Source organism: Sinohyriopsis cumingii, chromosome 13 (assembly GCF_028554795.1).
Source record: "Sinohyriopsis cumingii isolate HCF-2022 chromosome 13, ASM2855479v2, whole genome shotgun sequence".
NCBI classification, from domain to species: Eukaryota; Metazoa; Mollusca; class Bivalvia; order Unionida; family Unionidae; genus Sinohyriopsis; species Sinohyriopsis cumingii.
Window position 1 is genome coordinate 80,477,018 of NC_142973.1, and position 19,369 is coordinate 80,496,386.

A 19,369-nucleotide genomic window follows, 5' to 3' on the forward strand; every position below is an offset into this window, starting at 1 on the left:
AAATGATCATCATCGTGTACCAAGCAAATAGTTTTCGTCACTTTCATCTCTAGATCATTATCATGTACCAAGTAAAAATGACTCCAATGAGAACATGCCATTTCTGCAACATTACCTTATCAGTCTCTACGATGACATGAACAATCCCTGCAGCATAGAGTTTTACTTAGCAGGTACCTTCTGTCACTAACAGACAGAATTAGTCAGGATGAAAGAATTGTCTCTGCAGTATTGTTTTCCTCCTCCTGTCCCCATTTCACAAAAAGTATTGCATCCTAGATGCTACACTTGCCTTGTTCTGCTGTTGCATCCATAGACTGTTTGGCACCTGAAGCTACTGCAAATTATCTTACCATGTCCACAATACAATAATCCCATCTGGGATTTATGCCAAAACTCTTCCCTGTAATGACCAACCATCAGGAGGATGAATTTGTTGTGATATTGCCTAGCAAGTGAATCTGTCAGAGATTGAATATGCCAAACCAGAAGATACGCTTGTTTCATGATGGGAACCATTTTATCTGTCAGGCAGCGAACATGTCAAACCAGGAGATAAGCCTGGTTCATGATGGGAACAATTTCATCTGTCATGTAGCAACTTAGATGCTACATCTGCATTGTTTTGCTGTTGTATCCGTAGACTGTTTGGCGCCTGAGGTCACAAAAAGGTATCCTACCATGTTGACTTTACAATACTCCCTTATAGAATTTATGCCAACTCTCTTAATTGCAAAGATCAACGATATGGAAAATGAATTTGTTGTGAAATTGGCTGGTAAGTGATTCTGTCAGGTAGCAAATATGTCAGACCAGGAAATAAGCCTGTTTCATTATGGAAACCATTTTATCTGTCAGATAGCAGCCTAGATGCTACATTTGCTTTGTTTTGCCGTTGTTTCCGCAGACTGTTTGGCACCCGATGTCATAATAAGGTATCCTACCATGTCCATATCCAATATTCCCATCTGGCATTTATGCCAAACTCTTCCTTGTAAAGACCGACCTAATGGAGGATGAATTTGTTGTGATATTGGCTGGAAACCTAATCTGTCACTAACTGAATATCTCAAACCAGGAGATAAGCCTGTTTCATCCGTGAGGTAGCGAATATGTCAAACCAGGATATAAGATTCATTCTCACAGAACGGTGTAAACTACTGTAGCATTCTTGCAAAGCACATAATAAATCGCAGCTATGCTTTGCAATCAGTTTGTGATGAGAAACATATGCAATCATGGTATGACGACTCATAGCTTCTGCACTTCAGTACACTGATTAGATATCTTAGGACGGAGACCACACAAATCAGCAAAAGCGATTCAAATTGTCACCTCCAACTTGAAAACCGCTGTATTATTTACAATGGTCGCAATATCAAGTAGTCAAGCCTCGTTCTGAATTACACCTATATATTTTCATTTTGTATGGAAGCCCAATGTGTCACTATTATTAATTGTCTATCATTCATTTCCTTGTGCTATTAAAGCGCGATGAATACACTTGACAATAAACTTATATATCTCTGACGGATGTTGATTATTTCAACAAAAGGTATTTTAATTATATCAAGAGTCTCATTTTTATCACCACTATTATTGTTGACAAAAGGCAAACATTTGAAATATTAAACCGTCAAAAAATAAATACAAAATTGCTTGTTTTGAAAAGAATAAAATTTTATTTTACCTGATGTTAATTTTTCAGGTTTAATAAAAACGCTATAAAAAGTTGTGGAACTGGTCACCAACAGTCATGGCAAGTGCATACAATATGGTGAGAGAAAATGGTGTTTTAGTGCCACTAACAATCACGGCAAGTGCTTACAATATGGTGAGAGAAAATGGTTTTTGTAATGCCACTAACAATCATGGCAAGTGCTTATTGACACCAACACTCATGGCAAGTGCTTACAATATGGTGAGAGAAAATGGTGTTCTAGTGCCACAAACAATCATGGCAAGTGCTTACAATATGGTGAGAGAAAATGGTGTTCTAGTGCCACCAACAATCATGGCAAGTGCTTACAATATGGTGAGAGAAAATGGTTTTTGTAATGCCACTAACAATCATGGCAAGTGCTTATTGACACCAACACTCATGGCAAGTGCTTACAATATGGTGAGAGAAAATGGTGTTCTAGTGCCACCAACAATCATGGCAAGTGCTTACAATATGGTGAGAGAAAATGGTGTTCTAGTGCCACCAACAATCATGGCAAGTGCTTACAATATGGTGAGAGAAAATGGTTTTTGTAATGCCACCAACAATCATGGCAAGTGCTTATTGACACCAACACTCATGGCAAGTGCTTACAATATGGTGAGAGAAAATGGTGTTCTAGTGCCACTAACAATCATGGCAAGTGCTTACAATATGGTGAGAGAAAATGGTGTTCTAGTGCCACCAACAATCATGGCAAGTGCTTACAATATGGTGAGAGAAAATGGTGTTTTAGTGCCACCAACAATCATGGCAAGTGCTTACAATATGGTGAGAGAAAATGGTGTTTTAGTGCCACCAACAATCAAGAGGCATGATATATCAGTCATTACATTCAGGAGCAACAGATTGTGGTTATAATAGGCTATAGATGGCAGCCATTATGTCTGGTAGGTAGACGAAGAACATATAAATACCCAGGAAGAACCATCAACTTATGGAAAGATACTGGAAAACATTCTCACACACACGTTAGCGGACCTAAGACTCAAATATGCATAGATGGAGGAAAGACATTAGTGATCTGTAAGGGCAATTGTCTTAGATCACTCTGGCATCTGGGGCCGAATGGACAACATAATCTCTATAGATGGGACAAAATCAGGCCTAGGCCTAAAGTCAGTTTAGAGTTTAGAGGAGGAAGCAAGGTTTATTGCACACATTAAAGATTTTGCAAAGTTGGGCTATGGGAATACCCATACAGAAGTAATCAACCTGGCTTCTGATGATGCAGTCTTCTTATACAAGCCTTCTTGTGATACCTGTTTCATCCTTACGTTGTTTTACATTTTCATGTGCATTTGACCTGAATTAAAACTGCTGAAGCCATGAAGTCTTGCAAAACTAGGAACTAACTGTGACATCAGGGATTCCGTAACCAGCTAATTTAGTGATCTTGAAAGATTTCTGAATAAGTAGGGCATTACAAATAATTCCAAAACATATACACCATGGATGAGAAGGGCATCAATACCGAGCTTAAACTTCCAAAAATTGTAGCTGGAAATCATTGCAAACCCCAAACAATCATGGCAGAGAGACCAAAAACAATTACAGTTATAGGGGCTGGAAATACATTAAAATAATAGATCTTAACATTATTTTTTTCTCCTGGAGAGAGAATGTTTGAAGAGTTGATGGATGTAAAATCACCAGCTGCTGACGGAATTATGACAGAGACTGACTGGTCAGAACTATCTAGAATGTTTTTAAAATGCTGCCGATGGCATGACAATAAGGAGATTCTGCTTGTTCTCTAAGATGGTCACATAAGTCACATTTCCACTAATCTTGGTGATCTGACCAAAGAGCACATATATATACAAAAGTTTGCAAGGCTGAATCAAAGAGTTGTGACAAGGTGTGATGTTTGCTCACTTGTATATAGAGTATATAAGCCTTCTTTAAATCAATCAAACTTGCAATAAACGTTTTAAAAATCTGGATTTGTATCCTCTCTGGACAGCAAGTCAGATGACAGACAATCTGCAGTTACAAAGGAAGTGCGGAAAAGGAACATGTTAAAAAGAGCCTTGATGAGTGGAAAGTGGGGAAGGAAACAAGAACTTTTACGATAATAATGTCACAGAAAATCAAAAGACATGAGACTGCTTCGAAACACTTCAAGGAAAAGTGGTCCAGAAAATTCTTGAAAAGAAGAAACATCAATTCAGTGATTAAACGTAAAGCCCTAGATGGGTAGACAATACAGTAAATGAAAAACATACCTACATGAAAGTGGAAAAAGAGGAAAACTGAAGATATAAACAAAAGACAAGAAGACTAAAGAGAAGAAAAAAAGTATTGTATTGATTGATAAAGAGGTAGATAATGAAAATCGAAAATCCCCAAAACAGATAAGTGTTGTGTATGCTAAACAATTTACATTGAAAACATTTATTATATAGACAGCACTAGCCAAAAAATGGATCCAGCATGACGAATGTGGTCACTGGGTCCAATTAAAGTACTGTACAATATTTGCTAGAAAGAAACATAATTCCCGTGTTCGTGTTGCAGCAACAAAATTTTATTACTGTAAGACCATGATTGTGTTTATTTACCAGTTCATTATATACTTACTGTCTGAAAGAGTGTTGATGAAATTATAGATGTTCACATTCACTTTGATAAATATTCCTTTATAAAATAGTGTTTTCTATTTTATTTTAAATGTTGTCATAAACATTTCTTTGTAAAAGCGTGTGCTTTATCCTTTTTATTTTGAAACACTGGATTATTCTATCTGAAATACTTAACATATAACACGTAATATTTATTTTTTCATGTATACTACAACAACCAATTATATGCGTTTCAAACAAAATGAATCTCTCAATGTCAACGAACAGACAGACTGCTCACTGTCGTTTTCTGGTTATAGAATAGTCCATTCCAGTAAAACCTCTGTCGCCTACGTCCAATATTTGCAATATCAGGTTTTAATATTTCTAAAACTAATTGAAAAAATAAAATGTATGAGTTCTTGTATACATGTATTCAAAGATATGTGATTTCCAAACTTTACGGAACTATTGAGATATTCAAAGATAGTGAACTATGTTATATATGTTGCTTTAAAACACTGATCCGCCCATTCAGATATGGCGATCGTATTACTAACAAAACTCCCGCTTGATTTGAAACGACAACTATACAGAGTACAAACCATACATCATTGTTAGAAAAAGTATTTTTAAAAATATAGTCATTATGGATTGATTAATATCAAATCAAGCTCAATTTTTACCTTCATTTGTTTTGTCACAAGATTGTTATGTAGGCCATACAATAGGTAACTTTACGTTGTCGACATTTTTAGTGACGGTTATATAACTTCGATAGGCTTCTTCAAAGGGATAGTTGTGTGGGTTTCTGCAAGTATCCTGTATAACTCTTGCTAATAAAGCGGTCCACAGAATGTTTCAAGAAAGTTTTTCGAGGGTTAATCTTCATGAAAGTTAAAATTTTCTGCTAACAATACGATTCTTGGTTTAAAAAATGAAGAGAGACAGAGATAGATCTGAAAAAGATAACTTGCCTTCACATGCCGTCTTCTTAAGCTCCGCATTCAGTGTACTTAATGCGTTGAAGTTATCCACAGTGAACACGTGTTGGTGATCTGATGCGATGAGCTGCAGTTCTGTCTGGGAAATGCCACTTCCAATCCCGATAGCGAAACTCTTGATGTTGGTTTGGTGAAGTTTAGCTGCTTCCACTTTCGTCAGTGTGGGGTTTGAGGACTGACCATCGGTCATAACAATGAGGATATTTGGAACATGATCTCTTTCTCCAGCAGGTTTGGTAAAGCTGTGGTTCATGATGTATTGTATAGCTTTGTCTGTGTTCGTAGTGCCGGAAACGTATGGAATGTTGTGAATGGCGTTTAGCAAGCTCGCCTTGTCATGGAATCTGTTCATATCGAACTCGTTCTTGACGGATGTTGCAAATGACACTACTCCAATCTGGGTTGCATTCGGACCAATATCAAACGCTTGGGCAAATCTGGCCACAAAGTCTTTCTGCTTCTGGTAGTTGGACATACCTACACTTCCAGATGAGTCCAAAAGGAACATAATGTCGGCGGGATTGCTGCCACAACCTGTTGAAACAAATGTTCATAAGGACAATTAAAACTAGACCCAATATGTTTGAAATCTGATCACGTGGCCCGGAGCATGGCTTTCAACCCGCTAATAAATAGGACTGACGTTTTACAGACACTGTTGAGTTTTCTATAAAATCCTTTACATTTCTCCTACTCCGATTTCTGTTCCACATATTAGAGTTGACATACCCATTTTACGTCTAAAAGTATTATTGCAACCCTATATTTATCTTTGCAACCTGTGTTGGTTCCTTGTTTTTATGAACCATCGTAAAAACATTGCGGATATATATTTACGGCAGACTCGTATTGTTTGATGGATTCCGGAACGAACTCAGGCTACCTAAATCTGCCCATTACGTACTGAGCCTAATTGTCCACGAGTTAAATAACAGTAATATGAATAAAATGTCCGTTGTCATATATTTTAATATATTTTTTTTAAAACCTTTATATTTTTCTTTATGTTCACTGCATCTGTGTATGATTTTTATGATCAAATTTAAAGTAGACGTCATACAGGTAATGTAGAAATTTAGCGCCAACTATTTCAGTAATGAGTGTAATTGTATAGCATTTCATTACACATACCTTTAAACAGCAATTATTAGAACATTTTAGAACAACAATTAATCTGGGCAAAATGCACATACACGATCATGCTGACACACACTTTAATTATGGATTCCTAAGTGCAGTAAAATAGAATAAACAATAAAGACACGGAGCAGTATATCGAAATTACTGGAAGAAGTTCCAAAATTGATACAAATTACTAAATAACTGACATTTTTAGCATAGACGCTGTTTCTTTAACATTTTCGTAACATACTCTAACGCGCGCCCACGTTTCGAAATTCCTGGATCCGCGCCTGCCAGAGATGAATGAAAATGTATTGCTTTATTTATTAGTTCCGCTTCATTAATGTTTTACTGTGTGAAAATCCTATAAAAATCACGATCTGCCGACAAACAAAATGTAATCATTTATATTTTATATGCTGAAAATAATCAATCAAAATGCTTCCTTTGCCAACTGATACCGCTGTTATCATTTAGTTGATAAAAATAACAACAAACGGATTGAATCTTATTTGATCAGAGGCTTAATTTCAAATAAGTTTTAAAATAGTTTGTATACATACATATTCAGATTAAAAAAATCATCATTGAACAAAGGATATTGTAGATGTTATTATGAACGAAATTTGGTTACCAAAACTTTAGGATAGTACCTGTATTACAGTCTCTGCGTTGATATATTTTTTAGGAATCACAAGGAAGTGCATAGAGATTTGCATATACAACTCTACAATACTAGACGCAGTGGTCAGTACCCATATATATATATATATATATATATATATATATATATATATATATATATATATATATATATATATATATATATATATATATATATATATATATTTTTTTTTTTTTTCCTCGCGTTTTCATTTTACATTAGACCTTTGTCGAATCCTTCAAAAAACATCACGCGCATTCTACAAAACGACGAGAGTAAGGATCACAAAATTAACACACAAGCTCTCTAACGAGCCGACTCTGGAATGGACCGACCTTGACTGTCATTATACGGTAATAAATACCCTTGGCTGGGAAAACTATCCTAGACAATTGCTGTGTTATGTAAGTTTACGATATTGAAAAAAATGTAGTCAATGTCTTATAAATTTAATATCGTATACATTTTATAAATTATATAATTAACATATATATTTAACAATATAATTAACATATATATTTAACAAGGTCCCTGAATAAGATTAAAACAGTAAAATGTGTTATAAGTTTTATAGGATACATATTAACCTTTTGTTTTTTTACGACATCAGCTTTTAAAGATTGGCGACTAATATGACCTCTGTATAAGGTTGTCAAACAAAGTGTAAGGATTAGGCTATTTTATACAAGTTATATGACTTACCTGACACTTTACTAGGCATAGTATAAAACTGTATTAGTTATTTCTCGTAAACTTTATATATTTTTATATTGCCGGAAAAGGGTGTATATGGTACGAAAAGACTCCATAGTATTTTAGATAGAAATTGTAGCTCAATGTTTGGTATCAAATTATCATGTTTACTTTTCTAATTATGGACAAAATCGACAGAGTTGTGCACTGAGAGACAACTATAATGACTTGATCGTATATGAATAACTACCAGTATACCGCCCTTCGCTCCTCCCCCAGTTAATTTCACATACCTTATAATTATTATTAGCTCTATAGCAATATATATATATATATATATATATATATATATATATATATATATATATATATATATATATATATATATATATATATGATAGCTTACATAACTTTAGAAGGACAAAGATGTTTTTAATTCTTAGTGGAATGATTTAATAATAATAATAATAATAATAATTCTGTATGAACCCGATACACTGCCACAATATTCCAGATATTAAGTATGCTTGCATAAGTTGAAGAGAATAATTTCATTCCTTGAAATGGGGGTTATTTTTTTAAGTCTCTGTTGCAATGTAAGCAAGGAATCAATAATATGAGAAACATAACATATGCAAACGAATTTATCAGTAACAAGTACCCCAAAGAAGTTTATAAGATTCCACTGGAATATCTGCAGAGACTGATTTTCAGTTTATGTCCGAGATTTTTTTTATGTAAGACGCTTCAAATATATTATCATCAAAGAGTAAAACAGTTTTTGGTGGAAATTTAAAAACGAACAAAAAATTGATTTAGAACTCATTTGCATGATTTATCTTCAAGTTTTGCCGGCATAAAACTGTATATACTTGTTTTTATTATGTTACTTCAATAATAATAATAATAATAAGATGATGATGATGATGATGATGATGATGATGATGATGCATTGTTTATTAACTCGATACAGTGCCATGATATTCCATGATACTATGTATAGATGCAAAAGTTAAAAAGAATAATTTTATTCCATGAAATGGCGGCTACTTTTTTAAGTCTTTGTTGCAATGTAAGTAAGAAAGCAGCCACGAGGAAAATCATATTTGCGACGAGTTAATCATTAGCAAATACCTCCATGGAGTTTATAAAATTCAAAACTAGACATACGTTCATCGCTACCGTTGAATATAATCTTTCATTGATTTGTCAGTAATTATTAAATATATATTATAAGATGTACAAGACATCTATAACATATATTTGAAATCATGTGAGTCTCGTGAGCGGTGTAAGGTTACATAGCGATGTTCTTATCGGTGCAAGGTATCCTATAAAGTACATAACATATTTTACGTCATAAAACTATCTTACAAAATGAAAATTATATATTCCAGATTACTAATCAATTTATACCGGAGATTTTTTAGGTAGTGTTTTTTTTTTTTTTAGACATTATCATTCACAGAGCAAACCAATGATGGGTGTGTGTGTGTGTGGGGGGGGGGGCGGCTCTTCATTATTTTTAATTGCCACTTTTGGGTGAAGACTTATTTTTCTTAAAAATTTGAGGATAGCAAATTTTATTTACTTCAGCGACGGCGTTAGAACACGGGGAGCAATTCTGTAAATATTAGTATCTTAGCATCCTGCTGCCATTTAAAAACCATTATTATTATTATTATTATTGAGGTCACTGTCGTTGTTCTGATCATTGAAAGGTGGAGGAAAAGATTACTCTGATTTTAACTGCTGCAACACATGCATAATTCCGTGGAAATATTTTGATCTAAAATTTACTATTAAGCGATGATGAAGAAAAGAAGAAAAAAAAAATAGAGGAAGAAAAAGAGTAAGCAAAGAACAAATCAATATTACCTTGGGCTGGCGTCGTTGGTGCACCCAGGGACCCCAGCCAAGGACTTAAAAACGCACATCCAAAAAGTAATGACAGAACTCTCATCATGGCGAACCGATGTGGGTACACCAGTGAATGAGGGAATTTAATATATGCTAGGATAGGTTCAGCTATTCAGAAACTGTCTGACTCCTTCCCGACCCTTCTTACTTAAACCCTTTCAAACAGACCATCCACGCCACTTGACAGATATGTTGCGTAACGTGTTGGAACAGTTTTGAATCGTAGCCCAAAGGGTAAGTGGCGTAAGATAACATAGAGTCAGGTGAGGTTTTGTTCTGTACCAACATTAATATTTGGAAAGATAAACTGGGTTCTAAATGACAGCCTAGTCATACATTGTTTCAATTAGACAAAAAAGGAAGTGATGCTATTTCGAGCATATTATTTTCAGTCATGTGTTTTTGTTTGCAACTATTTCTTACCATTGTGACCTTGATAATTCGATTCTTCATTCTCTTTTAAAAAGTACCTGTCCAACAAATTTTTACACATTACCAAGTTAAAATTCCTTCAAAGGTAATATTTAATACGTAATATGTGGTTTTCTATTAGATCTGGTGATTTATATCTTAACTGTACGCCATTCATTTGCGGAAAAATCGACGTCGTGAAAGGAAAAAAACAATATAAATAATTTCTCTCGTATAAAGGTCCTCTTGTATTGACGAATGGAAGCAGCAATTCCATGTGCATCAGAGACCCCCGAAAAGAACAGTTTTCTTCAACGAATAACCTGCCAGTTTTCTTTTTCGAACTGTCTCTTTCTCATTTTGCAAAATCAGATCACATAATACAGTCAGTCTCGAGCATATGTGACACAAGAGATCACGTTATCCAACCAGAGTCACTAGTATGTGACAGATTACGAAATAAATTCACTTGTATATGTGACTCTAGAGATAAAAAAATCCAGTCACTTGTTTATGCGACTCAAAGAGATCACGTTATCCAACCAGAGTCACTAGCATTTCTGATTCAAGAGATCATGAAATCCAGTCACTTACATTTGTGATTCCAGAGATCATGAAATCCAGTCACTTACATATGTGATTCAAGAGATTATGAAATCCAGTCACTTGCATTTGTGATTCAAGAGATCATGAAATCCAGTCACTTACATTTGTGATTCAAGAGATCATGAAATCCAGTCACTTACATATGTGATTCAAGAGATTATGAAATCCAGTCACTTACATAGGTGACTCAATAGATCATGTAATCCATTCAGAGTCATTCGCATAAGTGTCTCAAGAGATACGCAGTCCATTCAGGATCATTCGCATGTGTCTCAAGAGATTGTAAAGTTAAGCATATAACATAATTTTTAAATGGCGACGAGTGAATCTATCTTATTCAGATAATTTATCTTCTTTTCCATAAATCCGATCGAAGCACTTTCAAATCCATTCTCAATATAAAACGGGCAATATATTATGCTTAGAATTCAGTTAAAGTACAGCGTATAGGTACAGCGGTTTACAGTAAGTTGTATTGTACACTTGATAGCTACAGTGGTGTCAAAACTCAGTTGTGTTCTACATTTAAAAGCTAGATTGGTTTAAAGTAAGTTGTTTTGTACACTTGATAGCTACAGTGGTGTCAAAACTCAGTTGTGTTCTACATTTAAAAGCTAGATTGGTTTAAAGTAAGTTGTTTTGTACACTTGATAGCTACAGTGGTTTACAGCAAGTTGTATTGTACATTTTATAGCTACAATGGTTTACAGTAAAATCGTTTACTTAGGACTGTATTATAGAACATTGTATATATATATATATATATATATATATATATATATATATATATATATATATATATATATATATATATATATATATAGATATCACATTTTTAAGTTCCTGCTGTTCAGTCAATCCTGACACCCGGCCGACCAGTCCTAACACTAACCTATTAATGTTGAACGCCTAGCGAGGCAGCTGTTAGTACCATTTTTTTTAAGTCTTTGGTATGATTCGGCCGGGGTTCGAACCCACGACATCCCGCTTTCGAGGCGGACGCTCTAACCACTAGGCCACAGGAGAGATTCAGAGGGAAGAAAAAGCAAACCTAGGTGTATAGGGAAACATTGCTGCCATTCATCAATGCAAGAGAACCTAGGTGTATAGGGAAACTGCTTCCATTCGTCAATGCAAGAGAACCTAGGTGTATAGGGAAACACTGCTTCCATTCGTCAATGCATGAGAACCTAGGTGTATAGGGAAACACTTCTCCCATTCGTCAATGCAAGAGAACCTAGGTGTATAGGGAAACACTGCTTCCATTCGTCAATGCATGAGAACCTAGGTGTATAGGGAAACACTTCTTCCATTCGTCAATGCATGAGAACCTAGGTGTATAGGAAAACACTTTTCCCATTCGTCAATGCAAGAGAACCTAGGTGTATAGGGAAACACTGCTTCCATTCGTCAATGCAAGAGAACCTAGGTGTATAGGGAAACACTGCTTCCATTCGTCAATGCAAGAGAACCTAGGTGTATAGGGAAACACTGCTTCCATTCGTCAATGCAAGAGAACCTTTATAAGATTTTTGCCTAATATCATATGAAATTATGGTGTTATACACAGAAGAGAAATTATTTATATTGCATTACTACGTTTGAAAGAAGTAATCTTTCTCTCTCTTTCACTATCGTTACAATTTCAATATATTAAGCACACCATTTTTTTAAAATTACTATTTATTTATTGGATGATGGTGGTCACAAATGTATGTTATCAATATAGCGTCCTCTGTGTTTAAGATGAGAAATAATGTAACAAGACCTAGTTTAGAAACGTCTAGATATGTGAAGTACCCAGATATGGCAATCAGTTTCTGTTGGAGACCACTTTATAAACCATCCAGTATTATTCTGGCTTGGTGATCTTGATAATATTAATAGACACTTGATTAGGTGATTACCTTGTTCCCTCCATGCTCATAACAAATGCAGGCAGGAATAAATGATATCATGCGTCCAGCGAAAAATAATAATAATAATAATAAAATTCAAAAACAAGACCAACGGGTACGAGAGAAGCTCAAACATATTGTTACACGCACACTGGTATTTACTTGATCGAGAGGTTGTCAAACCCTGGCGCGATTATCGCTAGAAGTCATAAGTTTACCCCGACTTTCCAAAGATTTCCATACAACTTCAGTTGTAAATTAGAAAGCCCGACGTGTCCATTCTATACCTAAATTTTCCTCCAATTAATGCAAGACCACAGATAAAGCAAACTGCCAAATATATATCAACCACGCAGCTGCATGTTTAATCTTCATCATGTTTCCGTACCGCCAACCGTTCACGCCTTAGAAACTATACGAGTATCCCTTAACACTGGGAACTATTTTAACTCCGCCACCTTAGGCCAGTCAATATATGCTTTCCAGGCACATTTCGCCCATATAACTTCACCATATTCGCCCACATGGCGACATAAACGGTGTCTGCCAAATCCCTTCTTATTTATTCCCTTGTGTAATTTACCGGTTTAATTTCGTAAACACTGCCCTTGCAGTCATACCACCAATGTACACCACTAGATTTTAATATGGACTATCTTACGACAGGGACATTCATTCGGTTTTGGCCGGAATTCACTACTAGTGAACCATGGTATCATGGAAACACACTAACACTTCACTCCGTGACGTTTGCTCCTAATAACTGGCTCATTTTTTTCGGGCTAGGAATATTTCCATGGCGCCGAATTATAATAATCACACAAGTAATCACACAAATCTAAGAATTCCTTAAAACGGGGCGCTATACCCAAATGCGCATACTCCATATTTATTAGAATATCAAGTAGTGCATGGAATACAATTATTTATTATTATATGTCCTGTTACTAAATTAAGACTAAAGCCCGGTCATTCAACTTTATTTGCTCTGACGCCAAAAACTGGGGTCTAACTATCTATTTTAAATGAATACTACGAAGAAATCTTTCGCATCATACCCTGTCTGCAAATTGTAATTTTCAAAAACTAATATCCTGTTTACGTCAAGCTTGGGAATTATTGGCTTAAATACATAATGCCATTGACTTTGAAACAGTTATGCGATCTGTTCATGCACGAAGAGATCAAGCAATGTCCCTTTCTGTATTAATCCAATATGGCAATATTGAGGATATCACGTAGCACCATATATATTTTATATGTATATCTGCAGTTACTCTATACTTACACGAATATATATATATTCAAGAGATTACTGGGTGCCCTCATTCTCTGAGGTGGATTTCTGATGTTAATATCCAAAGATGTTTTTAAATAAGGATAAATGAATTTGAGATTAGTCTACCTTTGGTGGAATCTTATTGCTTGCTAGATATAAAATCAGACCAAGTTAAAGAATGATCATACGTACATAAAAGATGCTGTACAACCAGTCGAATGATTTAGAATAACTATTATCTAGTTCTTTCCGCACAGATTCGCGAATGATATCCACGTCTATAGCACAGCGAATTTTCAGGTTAGCGTCATTCAATGTAACTAAAGAAAACTAATTCGTTTCGCGCACGAGCGTTTCAATACCGTTCGAACCGACAAAGAGCGTAACAAAATGAGTCAATGTTTTGTATTACAAAATTATAAACTAGAATACTGATGTAAATTTAAGCAGATATATAATTTATATTTTAGGAGCCATTATGTCCTTGCGGCGTGTCTAAAGAAACCCTCGCTCATGAATGACATATATTGAAGTTCGACGCGTTTGCTAATAACGGACACACATTTAGAGTAAGCACCAACTCATATCGGACAAAATGGTAATGAATATTAATTGAAAATTTATTGCCATAAATGTCAGCTACTTTAGTCGCCGTGTTATTTCTGTTTCCTAGCGTGTTGTAAACAAATGCACCTTTTTCTACTTGCTATCCTTTCAACACACACATACTAATACTACTGATGTCTTCTTGCTATCCTTTCAACACACAAGTACCAATACTACTGATGTCTATTTGCTATCCTTTCAACACACAAGTACCAATACTACTGATGTCTATTTGATATCCTTTCAACACACAAGTACTAATACTACTGATGTCTACTTGCTATCCTTTCAACACACAAGTACCAATGCTACTGATGTCTATTTGCTATCCTTTCAACACACAAGTACCAATGCTACTGATGTCTACTTGCTATCCTTTCAACACACAAGTACCAATACTACTGACGTATACTTGCTATCCTTTCAACACACAAGTACCAATACTACTGATGTCTTCTTGCTATCCATTCAACACACACGTACCAATACTACTGATGTCTACTTGCTATCCTTTCAACACACAAGTACCAATACTACTGATGTCTTCTTGCTATCCATTCAACACACAAGTACCAATACTACTGATGTCTACTTGCTATCCTTTCAACACACACGTACCAATACTACTGATTTCTTGCTATCCATTCAACACATAAGTACCAATACTACCGATGTCTACTTGCTATCCATTCAACACACAAGTACCAATACTACTGATGTCTATTTGCTATCCATTCAACACACAAGTACCAATACTACTGATGTCTTCTTGCTATCCATTCAACACACAAGTACCAATACTACTGATGCCTACTTGCTATCCTTTCAATACACAAGTACCAATACTACTGATGTCTACTTGCTATCCTTTCAATACACAAGTACCAATACTACTGATGTCTACTTGCTATCCTTTCAACACACAAGTACCAATACTACTGATGTCTACTTGCTATCCATTCAACACACAAGTACCAATACTACTGATGTCTACTTGCTATCCTTTCAACACACAAGTACCAATACTACTGACGTATACTTGCTATCCTTTCAACACACAAGTACCAATACTACTGATGTCTTCTTGCTATCCTTTCAACACACAAGTATTAATACTACTGAAGTCTATTTCATATCCTTTCAACACACAAGTACTAATACTACTGATGTCTTCCTGCTATCCATTCAATACACAAGTACCAATACTACTGATGTCTATTTGCTATCCATTCAACACACAAGTATTAATACTACTGAAGTCTATTTGATATCCTTTCAACACACAAGGACTAATACTACTGATGTCTACTTGCTATCCATTCAACACACAAGTACCAATACTACTGATGTCTTCTTGCTATCCATTCAACACACAAGTACCAATACTACTGACGTATACTTGCTATCCTTTCAATACACAAGTACCAATACTACTGATGTCTATTTGCTATCCATTCAACACACAAGTATTAATACTACTGAAGTCTATTTGATATCCTTTCAACACACAAGGACTAATACTACTGATGTCTACTTGCTATCCATTCAACACACAAGTACCAATACTACTGATGTCTTCTTGCTATCCATTCAACACACAAGTACCAATACTACTGACGTATACTTGCTATCCTTTCAACACACAAGTACCAATACTACTGATGTCTTCTTGCTATCCATTCAACACACACGTACCAATACTACTGATGTCTACTTGCTATCCTTTCAACACACAAGTACCAATACTACTGATGTCTTCTTGCTATCCATTCAACACACAAGTACCAATACTACTGATGTCTACTTGCTATCCTTTCAACACACACGTACCAATACTACTGATTTCTTGCTATCCATTCAACACATAAGTACCAATACTACTGATGTCTATTTGCTATCCATTCAACACACAAGTACCAATACTACTGATGTCTTCTTGCTATCCATTCAACACACAAGTACCAATACTACTGATGCCTACTTGCTATCCTTTCAATACACAAGTACCAATACTACTGATGTCTACTTGCTATCCTTTCAATACACAAGTACCAATACTACTGATGTCTATTTGCTATCCTTTCAACACACAAGGACTAATACTACTGATGTCTATTTGCTATCCTTTCAACACACAAGGACTAATACTACTGATGTCTATTTGATATCCTTTCAACACACAAGTACCAATACTACTGATGTCTTCTTGCTATCCTTTCAACACACAAGTACCAATACTACTGATGTCTATTTGCTATCCTTTCAACACACAAGTACCAATACTACTGATGTCTATTTGATATCCTTTCAACACACAAGTACCAATACTACTGATGTCTTCTTGCTATCCATTCAATACACAAGGACTAATACTACTGATGTCTATTTGCTATCCTTTCAACACACAAGTATTAATACTACTGATGTCTATTTGATATCCTTTCAACACACAAGTACCAATACTACTGATGTCTATTTGATATCCTTTCAACACACAAGTACCAATACTACTGATGTCTATTTGCTATCCTTTCAACACACAAGTACCAATACTACTGATGTCTACTTGCTATCCTTTCAACACACAAGTACCAATACTACTGATGTCTATTTGCTATCCTTTCAACACACAAGTACCGATACTACTGATGTCTACTTGCTATCCTTTCAACACACAAGTACCAATACGACGATGTCTATTTGCTATCCTTTCAACACACAAGTACCAATACAACTGATGTCTACTTGCTATCCTTTCAACACACAAGTACCAATACTACTGATGTCTATTTGCTATCCTTTCAACACACAAGTACTAATACTACTGATGTCTATTTGCTATCCTTTCAAAACACAAGTACCAATACTACTGATGTCTATTTGATATCCATTCAACACACAAGTACCAATACTACTGATGTCTATTTGCTATCCTTTCAACACACAAGGACTAATACTACTGATGTCTATTTGCTATCCTTTCAACACACAAGTACCAATACTACTGATGTCTTCTTGCTATCCTTTCAACACACAAGTACCAATACTACTGATGTCTATTTGCTATCCTTTCAACACACAAGTACCAATACTACTGATGTCTACTTGCTATCCATTCAACACACACGTACCAATACTACTGATGTCTACTTGCTATCCATTCAACACACAAGTACCAATACTACTGATGTCTTCTTGCTATCCATTCAACACACAAGTACCAATACTACTGACGTATACTTGCTATCCTTTCAACACACAAGTACCAATACTACTGATGTCTTCTTGCTATCCATTCAACACACACGTACCAATACTACTGATGTCTACTTGCTATCCTTTCAACACACAAGTACCAATACTACTGATGTCTTCTTGCTATCCATTCAACACACAAGTACCAATACTACTGATGTCTACTTGCTATCCTTTCAACACACACGTACCAATACTACTGATTTCTTGCTATCCATTCAACACATAAGTACCAATACTACCGATGTCTACTTGCTATCCATTCAACACACAAGTACCAATACTACTGATGTCTATTTGCTATCCATTCAACACACAAGTACCAATACTACTGATGTCTTCTTGCTATCCATTCAACACACAAGTACCAATACTACTGATGCCTACTTGCTATCCTTTCAATACACAAGTACCAATACTACTGATGTCTACTTGCTATCCTTTCAATACACAAGTACCAATACTACTGATGTCTACTTGCTATCCTTTCAACACACAAGTACCAATACTACTGATGTCTACTTGCTATCCATTCAACACACAAGTACCAATACTACTGATGTCTACTTGCTATCCTTTCAACACACAAGTACCAATACTACTGACGTATACTTGCTATCCTTTCAACACACAAGTACCAATACTACTGATGTCTTCTTGCTATCCTTTCAACACACAAGTATTAATACTACTGAAGTCTATTTGATATCCTTTCAACACACAAGTACTAATACTACTGATGTCTTCCTGCTATCCATTCAATACACAAGTACCAATACTACTGATGTCTATTTGCTATCCATTCAACACACAAGTATTAATACTACTGAAGTCTATTTGATATCCTTTCAACACACAAGGACTAATACTACTGATGTCTACTTGCTATCCATTCAACACACAAGTACCAATACTACTGATGTCTATTTGCTATCCATTCAACACACAAGTACCAATACTACTGATGTCTTCTTGCTATCCATTCAACACACAAGTACCAATACTACTGACGTATACTTGCTATCCTTTCAACACACAAGTACCAATACTACTGATGTCTACTTGCTATCCTTTCAACACACAAGTATTAATACTACTGAAGTCTATTTGATATCCTTTCAACACACAAGTACTAATACTACTGATGTCTTCTTGCTATCCATTCAATACACAAGTACCAATACTACTGATGTCTATTTGCTATTCTTTCAACACACAAGTACCAATGCTACTGATGTCTATTTGATATCCTTTCAACACACAAGTACTAATACTACTGATGTCTACTTGCTATCCATTCAACACACAAGTACCAATACTACTGATGCCTACTTGCTATCTATTCAACACACAAGTACCAATACTACTGATTTCTTCTTTTGCCCAATCATGCAGATGGACAGCAGTAAGTTAAAATACATATGGAAATATTTATACTCAAATAAATCAAAATTAATGCTTGAACTATGGATGGAGGAATAACAACACAAGTAAAAAGAAAGTTACAAGTAAGTTTAATACGTTTTTAACCAGAAAAGAATATATTAAACTGAGGAGAAGTGGAAAAATCTTTGAAATTTTATTTCCTATTGTACATACCAAGTATGGACAGGAAGTAAATGAA

General features: G+C 35.2%; 1 protein-coding gene across 4 annotated transcripts in view; it reads right to left on the reverse strand.

Moving 5' to 3' along the window:
• Positions 1 to 9,858, reverse strand: part of LOC149785889 (uncharacterized) — a 243,980-nt gene extending 234,122 nt beyond the window's left edge. For 2 of the 4 annotated variants that reach the window (XM_089979882.1, XM_089979883.1), the window contains exons 1-2: positions 9,649 to 9,857; positions 5,265 to 5,825 (exon numbers count right to left, since the gene is read on the reverse strand). In XM_089979882.1, the coding sequence (XP_089836008.1) occupies positions 5,265 to 5,825; positions 9,649 to 9,736 (649 nt within the window). In that variant the 5' untranslated portion in view covers positions 9,737 to 9,857. Of the gene's footprint in view, positions 1 to 5,264; positions 5,826 to 9,648 lie in introns of all 4 variants that reach the window. The other 2 variants (XM_089979881.1, XM_089979880.1) reach the window with 2 other exon arrangements.
• Between the last annotated feature and the right edge of the window lie 9,511 nt (positions 9,859 to 19,369).